The sequence below is a fragment of the Psammomys obesus genome, unplaced genomic scaffold (genome assembly GCF_907164565.1).
Source record: "Psammomys obesus unplaced genomic scaffold, mPsaObe1.curated_primary_1811, whole genome shotgun sequence".
Lineage (NCBI taxonomy): Eukaryota > Metazoa > Chordata > Mammalia > Rodentia > Muridae > Psammomys > Psammomys obesus.
Genome location: NW_026590405.1, coordinates 6,976,175 through 6,984,800, shown reverse-complemented (window position 1 = coordinate 6,984,800; position 8,626 = coordinate 6,976,175). Strand labels below are relative to the sequence as shown.

Here is an 8,626-nt window from a genome sequence, read left to right as displayed (position 1 = left end):
CAAAAGAGAGCTTCAGGTCCTCTGAGCCGAAACTATGCATGGCTGTGAGCTGGGATGTGGGTCCTAGAACCTGGTCTTCTGCAAAAGCAGTAAAGCGCTCTTACCCGCTGGGCCATTTCTCCATCTTATTACCGCTCTTACAGGTTTGTTACTCTAAGTACCTGTAAGCATGCAGAGCCGTTCGTTCTGACAGCGAGGCTTTGGCTTTCACTTGGCGGGGCACATGCTGCTGTCCTGACGCCTCTTCTCTTTCAGCACAGCGAACTGTGTCGTAGCTGCCCACACTGCGCCCCCTGTCACCCGTTTCTTAGGGCTGCCGGGGCCAAGCCCCAGGCCCCGCCTGGGACAGGAATGCCCTTGTCTGGTGTGAGAGTGCCGGGGCGCTCCGCAATCTCTTCCTTTCCCTGCTCACGAGGTTCGAACCCCGGTTCCCGGCCGCCTGGTGCCATTGGCTGGGGTGGGCGCGTCACCACCTCGCTCCTAGCCTGGACCTCCTTCCCCTCCCAGGGGAAGCACAGCCACTCCGGTGCTTTCGGCGGGAGGAGTGGCTGTCCGCCCAGGTGCAGCGTGCAGGCGGGGCCACGCGTGCGCAGAAGGGCGGGACGACAGGAAGCGTGAATGGGGAGGGCGGTGCCGTTTGCGGAGGCGGAGTTTGGAGTGGCCCCGGGGGCGGGACAGCTAACGGATGTGGCATGGGGCGGGGCCGGCCCTGACCTGCAGGCCAGCTGCCAAGAGGTTTATTTCCTGCTGCCCTCAGAGCGAGCCTCCTACCCGAAAAAGGGGCTGCAGGGATTTCTTGGTCCTCCCCGGCCGGCGGCACCCCCGACCGTGCAGCGCCCTCCGGGCCTGCCGGAGGTGAGGGAGGTGCTGCCTGCCCGCCCCTCCGTCTTCTCCTCCTCCTGGTGCTCCCCACCCTCCACTCTCCTCCCTCCCTCTGCCGACTCCTCCTGCCGCTGCCGCTGCTTTGGCTGCTGCGTCATACGCTCCAGAGCCGCCAGGACAGAGGGGTTGGGCCCGGGGACCCCCTGGCCTCCTCCTGCACGCCCCTCAGCGCCCACACGCACTCTTCCCGCACCGGGGGCTCACCCAGGTCTCTTGGGTCTGCTCCTGCCTGACTCCCAGGTGTCCCAGTTGTCACCGGTAAGGAGAAGAAGGAGGCCCTGAGAGGGGGCAGGGAACCGGGGGTCGGCGTGCAGGAAGAGGTGGGAGAGCCTCCTGGTCCCGGCTTAGGGTCTGGGCTGGGGCCAATCAAGTCCCAAGTCAGACTTGTGTAGGGGAGTAGAGACCTGGACAGGGACACGCCCCCTCCTGGGGCACTCAGGGAAGTTCTCTAATCCCGGGGCAAGGAGCCCCAAATTTGAGGGTGACCTAACATAACCTGGCACCAGGACGGTGGTTCTAAATGAGACACACCGGCCTGGGGAAGCAGCTGTTTCTACTCGGGGAAACATCTCCAGAAAAGGCTCCCAAAACATCTGTGGCAACCGAGCGCCTCAGTTAGGCTACCTCTGACATCTGGGAAAGGTGAAGCTGAGTGGTGGTTCTGCAAGCATCCTTTCCAGGGGGTCCCTGGGAGCTGGGGTGCAGGAGAACCAGGCTGGGGAGACAGTAGGGGGAAGGTGGAGGCCAAAAGCTGACCAGGTGACCCACCTCTGTAGATGTCTTTAGGGCTGGGAGGCTGGGGTTGGAGATGCCTGGTCCTTTATCAGTGACCGTAAAAGTAGGCAAAGAAGGCAGGGAAGCGCTCTCAATGCCCATAAACCCTTCCGCCTATTTCGATTTAGCGCCCCCCACTCCCAGGATGCCATGGCGCAGCTCCCCCGGCTAAGCCGCCTGGGTGCCCCCTCTCTTTGGGACCCAGCTTCTGCTGCCACCTCAGGCCCCAGACCTCGACTCTGGGAGGGTCAAGATGTGCTAGCCAGATGGACTGACGGGCTGCTGTACCTGGGCACCATCAAGAAGGTAAGGCCCGCCTCTCATCTCCCCACTGTGCTGTCTGGTTCCCGCCCCCTTCTGTAACCTTTGCTCACCCATTCCAGGTGGACAGTGCTCGGGAGGTGTGTCTGGTTCAGTTTGAGGATGACTCCCAGTTTCTGGTTCTGTGGAAGGACATCAGCCCAGGTGAGACCCTTCAGGCCTGGGACAGCAGAAGCCGGTGGGAGACACTGGCTCGAAGTAGGTCTTCTGATACCCTGCTCCCTCACAGCCGCCCTCCCCGGGGAGGAGCTCCTCTGTTGTGTCTGTCGCTCTGAGACTGTGGTCCCTGGGAACCGGCTGGTCAGCTGTGAGAAGTGTCGCCACGGTGAGCGGGCAGGGTGCTTGCGTGGTGCAGTTTGACCTGGGTCCTCCGGTGCCAGTAGCCCCTCCTTCCAACATGGGTTGTGTCTCCTGTCCTGGCCAGGCTTTCCCCTGTCACCTCATCTCTCAGAACAGGGAGAGGGAGCCGCAGAATGAAAGTGACATAAGCTGTGCGAAGTTGAGGGTAGCTCACATACGCTGATTTCTAAGCTTGCTTCCTTGGGCAAGCCCCTAGTTGCCGGAAGCCCGTTCACTCCCGTGAAGGTCAGGCTAATACACACCCCCGGTAGGACCATGGTCAGGACTTAAGCGCACAAGGGAAGGCTGCCATGACCACGTCAGTGTGCACACAGTGGTCTACTCTCAACATGTCCTTATCCAGCATATCACCAGGACTGCCACGTTCCCAGGGCCCCAGCCCCCGGGGAAGGAGAGAGCACATCCTGGGTCTGCCGCCAGTGTGTCTTTGCCATCGCCACGAAGGTAAAGGCGCCTCTCTGCTTCTTCCTGTGCCGGCCTCCCGTCATCTCTCCTGTCCGGCCTCTCTGAGGCTTCCATCTGTTCCTCTGCAGAGGGGAGGCGCACTGAAGAAGGGTCCCTATGCCCGGGCCATGCTGGGCATGAAACTCGCGCTGCCCTATGGACTTAAGGGGCTGGACTGGGATGCTGGACATCTGAGCAACAGACAGCAGAGCTACTGTTACTGTGGAGGCCCTGGGGAGTAAGTGATGAGGGGAAGCAGGTTATGCAATGGGGGCGGTGGCGCTGGAGCCCAGAAACAACCGGGAAAGAGAAGAGGGTGAGGGGAGCCCTGTGGGGATGCGAGGTGGATGCGGGTGTGGGCTGTGTTCAAGAAGGCTGTCTTCCTTGAGGTGGAACCTGAAAATGCTGCAGTGCAGGAGCTGCCTTCAGTGGTTCCATGAGGCCTGCACCCAGTGTCTGAGCAAGCCCCTCCTCTACGGGGACAGGTGAGGCCCGCCATGCTCTCCGGCCCTCCCGCAGTGGCTCCTCATTTGCTAGCCTGACAGAGCGGTGGGGTTGAATGGTGTGCTCTCTGGTCTTGGCCACGCGCAGGTTCTATGAATTTGAGTGCTGTGTTTGCCGGGGCGGCCCCGAGAAGGTCCGGAGGTTACAGCTTCGCTGGTGAGACGGCCTGCACCCTCCGCACAGGTTCACCCAAACGACTCCTGCCATTCATGGCAGTGCTGCTGACCACCTCATGCTTCCCCAGGGTGGATGTGGCCCATCTTGTGCTCTACCATCTCAGCGTTTGCTGCAAGAAGAAGTACTTTGATTTTGACAGAGAGATCCTCCCCTTCACCTCTGAGAATTGGGACAGTCTGCTCCTGGGGGAGGTAAGGGTTCTAAAGCTCTGATCTAGGGTGGGACAAGGAGAGGAATGGCTGCTCCCTGACCCATTGACCCTCTTCCTTCAGCTTTCGGACACCCCCAAGGGAGAACGTTCTTCCAAGCTCCTTTCCGCTCTTAACAGCCACAAGGACCGGTGAGTCAGAAGAGGGAGGCTCGGGATGCAGCACAAGTCTGGATAAGGGACGATTGCTACAACACTGACCTGCCAATTCTCTCCTTGTCCCAGTTTCATCTCAGGGAGGGAGATTAAAAAGAGGAAATGTCTTTTTGGTCTCCATGCTCGGACCCCTCCTCCTGTGGAGCCTCTCACTGGAGATGGAGCCCCCACCAGGTCACTGGTCCATGGGGGATGGGAAATTTGTTCAGGGATCAGTTTGGAGGGTACATGTGCAGGAACAGGGGGGTCTTGGGGTGCCTGGGAGGGAGCTGGGGGGATAAGGAGGCCTCTTACAGCTTCCCTTCAGGGCAGGGCCCTGGGGGAGGGGTCTCACGTCCCCTGGGGAAGCGACGGAGGTCGGAGCCAGAACCCCTGAGGAGGAGGCAGAAGGGGAAAGTGGAGGAACGGGGGCCACCCACACCAGTGCACAGTCGGCATGGGTCCCGGGAGCAGAGGGAGCGGGCTCGTCTGCAGAGGGCGCTGCAGGTACAAGGGCAGGGGGAATCCCACGGGCAAACTGGTGGGGTGTGGGAGAGGGTCAAGGGCTATCTCAGTCCTTTTCTTACAGGCCTCAGTGTCTCCGCCACCCCCCAGCCCTAACCAGAGCTACCAGGGCAGCAGCGGCTACAACTTCCGGCCCACAGATGCCCGCTGTCTGCCCAGGTCAGTTCCTCATCCAGATATACCCCTTATTTCCATCCTGCACACTGTCACTTGTAGTCTTTTTCCTTTCCGCCTTTATTTTTCAATTGTTGTCCCAAAGAGACTTCTAGCGCCAACTGATGCCCAGTGTTCTGGGAGTGCAGGTGCACTGTGGGAGTGTTTGAACTCTGCCCTTCGCAGGGAAGACATGTTTCCCTGCTTCGGGTCCTGACTTGCCTGTTCCCCAACCTCAGCAGCCCCATCCGGATGTTCGCTTCCTTCCACCCTTCTGCCAGCACTGCAGGGACCTCTGGGGACAGTGAACCCCCAGACAGGTGAGTCTTCTCTCCTTTCCTTCTGTGCCCTCAGGCTCCTTAGTCTCTTAAGCTCAGAACCACCCCAAACTCATGGCAGCCCTTCTCTCAACTGCTGGATAAAGGCACGAGCTGCCCACGTCTGACCTGTCTGGCCTTACTGCTGTCTCCTCTCTTCCAGGTCACCCCTGGAACTTCACATTGGCTTCCCCACAGACAACCCTAAAAGTCCTCCCCACTCAGTGACGACCCCATCTTCCTCGGTCCCAACCCTGAGCCCTGGCCTGTCTAGACATTCAGTTCCCTCTTCTCCCTTGTGCCGTAGTTTGTCTCCGGGGAATGGGGGGGGAGTCCGAGGTGGGGTTGGCTACCTGTCCCGAGGGGACCCTGTGAGGGTGCTTGCTCGGAGAGTGCGGCCTGACGGCTCTGTGCAGTACCTAGTTGAGTGGGGGGGAGGGGGCATCTTCTGACAGCCCACTCCTGCTTACCCCCATTCACACACTGGCACTTTCACGCGCTGACCTCTGACCTCACCTACAGCTGGGATGTACCTGGACAGGGAGGGATGCTCCCTCTTGCCCAGGCTGGAATCCAGGGGAGCAGGGAAGAGCACCTCTTCTCTGCCCCTTTGAGACTCCTGACCCCCCTCATCCTTCTCATTTACTTTGATGTTATTTTGTTACAGCTTTTAAAATATTTTTTAAAACTATTTAACCCCTGGGTATAGAGATTGGGGGGTGGGGACGTCCAGAATTCCAGACTCTGTATGACTGTAATAAAGAGAAACAAACAAACCTAGTAGGCGTGAGTCACTCTGAAAGATGGACAGAAGAACCAGAGGTACTCTTGATCTCCCCCAACCACATCCGTGTTACACAGGGAAAGGCAAAGGCAGCAACAGGAGAGGCTTTATTGGGGGCTCAGCCATAACCACCTGGGAAGCAGAGGGCATCAAGCAGAGAACAGGGCTCATCATGGCAGAGCTTTGCCAGAATCTGAGACTGTTTCTGTGACTTGATGTACCCAGTGCAGGTACGGGGGATTTCCCTGCTCCACGGGCAACGCAATCACCTCAGCAACCTCGTATGGGTGCACAGACCTGCAGAAGCGAGGGGGCTGTGGTTATTCGGGCACCCAAGGGCATGCCCCCTCAAGACACCAGCCCCGGACTCCCACCACACAGCGCTGAGCGCTTGCCTAGAACGCTCAAGGCCCCGGTTCATCCCCCAGCACAGCCACCAAAGGGAAACCTCAAGGCTCTTACCGAACAAAATCTGTCAGAGCGGGTACCAGGGAGCTTTGCGTTTTAATCATCTAAAGGGCAAAGACAGACACAATTCCAAGGTTGGAACTGAAGTCACGTGAGGGCCAGTACTGTCAAAGGAGTCAGGCAGGAGGGGGGTTTTCTCACCATCAACACCTCACTGTCTTCCTCGATCTTTCCTTTCCATTCATAGCTGAAGAGGTCAGAAGAAAAAAAAAGGGAACAAAGTCTTGGGAAAGAAAGACTCCCCCCCCCCCAAAAAAAAAAAAGCACCCAGCCCCTCAAAGTTAGATTCAGTTTCTAACTCTGGCAACTCACATGGATGTGATCTGCGGGATGAGGTTGACGCAGGCCGCCAGGCGCTTCTCTACCACTGCCCTGAGGGTGAGGCGGCAGCACCATCAGACGCGGCCGGCCTGCGGCTTCCAGAGCCACCCGCAGAGGCAGCGCCCTCCCTCTAGCCCCAACTCCGCCTGGGAGGTCATCCTGCCGAGGACCCCCACCTGGCGATCTCCTTGGCGACTTTTTCGTTGGGACAAGTGACGAAGGCTGCAGAAACTGATCCTGGGACGTAGGCGGAGCCCGAAGCCGGAGAGGGCTGGGAAGGAGGGCTTCCAGAGGCCATGGACAGCAGGGCTCGGGGCAGCAGCAGAAGGCGGGAGGCCACCGGCAGCAGCGCAGGCATCCAAAGAACGGACAGGAGCAGCGCGGCCTGAGAGCGGGGGGCGGATCCAGCGTCCCCACAACTGCCCCAGAAGACTGCACCCCGGGGGGCCTTCTGGGGCACACACCAAGCCTCCGCCCCGCCTTTCCCGCACCCGGAAGGAGAATACCCCTCAAACTTAAAACTTGGAACACGGCGCCTGGCCCGGGTGCTGCAGCTCGGAGAGCGACCCGGAGACCGGAAGGGGCGGGGCCAGACTCACCCCTCCGCCGAGCAGGACGCCGGGCACCCGCCCCCAGCTCATGCAGCCCACGCTGGTGGACAAGGGACGAGGTCGAAGGCCGCGCCTTCCAGGGAGGAAGGACCCCGAGCGCCCCAAGAGCGGCCTCCTCTTACCTGGGCAGCAGCCACGTGACGAGAAGCCAGTGCGCACCACGTGACACGAGCAGCCCCGCCTCCCCAGAGGCTCGGACCTGGCCAATCCCGGCCCTCCAGTGGCCCGGATTGCCGCGTCTCCCGAAAGGGGCGGGGCGAAGGGCCCTCCGGCCAATCGGCAGCCCGGGCTGAGGACGTGCGCCGGAGCGGCCCCGCCCCTCTCCCGGAAGCCCTGGCCGGTTGCTGGCTGAGGAACGCCGCTGCGGCGGCCCGCCGTCACGTGACGGGGCCCGTCCTCTCACGCGCCGCCGCCTCAGGAGCAGCGGGCGGAGGCCAATGGGCGGCCCGCCTCGCGGGCCACGTGACGCGGGACCTGGCGACCCGCGCCCTCGCTGCGTCAGGCTGGGGCCGGGGAGTCGTCCTGGGCCCCGGAGTGCGCCTAGTAACAGCCCCCTCCTCCCCGCACTGAGAGGCGGGCGGGGAGGAAGGGAGAGCGCTGAGATGACAGTTCCGGGGGGACAGTGCCCCCCGCCCTCGCGTTAGCGCCGAGCTGAGAAGCCAGCTGTCCCTGGGTAGGGGGCAGTGATCAGGCAGGCTCAGACATGGCACGGCCATGGCTGGGTGAGGAGAGGCTTTCCAAAGGCCTGGGTGACACCTGCAAATGGGCTAGCGGGTGACGGAAGGCAGCGAAAACCCAAAGCTTAGGACAGACTGGCAAAGGAGAGGAAAGGAGAAATGAGCGTTGCAGGTTAGGGTTCGGAGCGATGGCCCTGTTTTTGCTCCCTTGCTGATTCTTCTCCCCAGGATTGGCCCCCCTCTCAAGTCTTGGGTCTCCTTACCTTCATCCAGTCCCCCTAGGAGCCGGGACCTGCCCTACATAACCTCCCTAGGGCCCAAACACATCCAGTGACCCAAAAATGGAGAGGGGCCCCAGTGAGCGGGCAGACAGCAGGGAAGAAGGCTCTGCCACCCAAGTATCACCCCTTCAAGGCCTGGGGTCCCTGGCGTGGGTGGCTGCACTTTGCCCAGGCTGATGCTTAGGTCCCTCTTGAGTTGGGGGCGAGCTCTGTCGGGGATCCTTGGGGGGGGGGGGGGGGGGGGGGTTCCAATATTTGGGCTCTAAGGTCTGACTTAGGGAATTGAGGCCAGTGGTCACCGATTCAGCTCTTTCAGATGTAATGAATTTCAGATCTCTGTGTGGTCATCTTCATCTTTGGGTCAGCTAAATGTCTCTTCCCTCACGTTCAAGTTTGCGGTTTCTTTGAGATAGGGATCCAGGTTTTCTCTGGCTAGGTTCTAAGATCCAGTTCTGAGATGGGGCTCTTTCTTTCACTGGTTTCATCTTTGAGTCTAGGTCTCCGTTTTGGGTCCCCAAAACTGCCACTAGTCCAGGGTCCGAGGTGTAAGACTAACATAGGTCTGAAGAGCCTTGTTGGGACCGGATTCTCAGATTCTGATCTGTGACTCCTTTGGGAGGGGGTGTGTTTTTTGTTGTTGTTTTTTCTAAGATCAGAGGATCTCTTTCCTTCAAGATTTGGGTC

At 60.1% G+C, this 8,626-nt stretch overlaps 2 protein-coding genes across 9 annotated transcripts; one reads left to right on the top strand and one right to left on the bottom strand.

The window, feature by feature from the left end:
- Window positions 1-726: 726 nt before the first annotated feature.
- Phf1 (PHD finger protein 1) lies at window positions 727-5,580 on the top strand. 6 transcript variants are annotated; one of them, XM_055607138.1, is made up of 15 exons: window positions 727-1,140; window positions 1,785-1,962; window positions 2,040-2,121; window positions 2,207-2,302; window positions 2,681-2,781; window positions 2,871-3,019; window positions 3,171-3,266; window positions 3,373-3,441; window positions 3,530-3,653; window positions 3,735-3,802; window positions 3,896-4,000; window positions 4,123-4,312; window positions 4,395-4,489; window positions 4,726-4,803; window positions 4,964-5,580. In XM_055607138.1, exons 2-15 carry the CDS (start codon window positions 1,807-1,809, stop codon window positions 5,250-5,252), a joined length of 1,698 nt encoding a protein of 565 aa, XP_055463113.1. In that variant the 5' UTR covers window positions 727-1,140; window positions 1,785-1,806; the 3' UTR covers window positions 5,253-5,580. The 6 variants fall into 6 exon arrangements, with proteins under 6 accessions (XP_055463113.1, XP_055463115.1, XP_055463112.1 ...); XM_055607137.1 differs by having other exon boundaries at window positions 728-1,140; window positions 4,723-4,803; XM_055607140.1 differs by lacking the exon at window positions 4,964-5,580 and having other exon boundaries at window positions 4,670-4,744.
- Window positions 5,581-5,674: 94 nt separating this feature from the next.
- On the bottom strand, window positions 5,675-7,209 carry Cuta (cutA divalent cation tolerance homolog). 3 transcript variants are annotated; one of them, XM_055607144.1, is made up of 6 exons: window positions 7,107-7,209; window positions 6,550-6,758; window positions 6,365-6,424; window positions 6,194-6,239; window positions 6,047-6,096; window positions 5,675-5,881 (listed from the first exon to the last, which is right to left on the bottom strand). In XM_055607144.1, the coding sequence occupies exons 2-6, from the start codon at window positions 6,729-6,731 to the stop codon at window positions 5,755-5,757; spliced, it is 465 nt and encodes a 154-aa protein (XP_055463119.1). In that variant the 5' UTR covers window positions 6,732-6,758; window positions 7,107-7,209; the 3' UTR covers window positions 5,675-5,754. The 3 variants fall into 3 exon arrangements, with proteins under 3 accessions (XP_055463119.1, XP_055463118.1, XP_055463120.1); XM_055607143.1 differs by lacking the exon at window positions 7,107-7,209 and adding an exon at window positions 6,973-7,100; XM_055607145.1 differs by lacking the exon at window positions 7,107-7,209 and adding an exon at window positions 6,880-6,956.
- Between the last annotated feature and the right edge of the window lie 1,417 nt (window positions 7,210-8,626).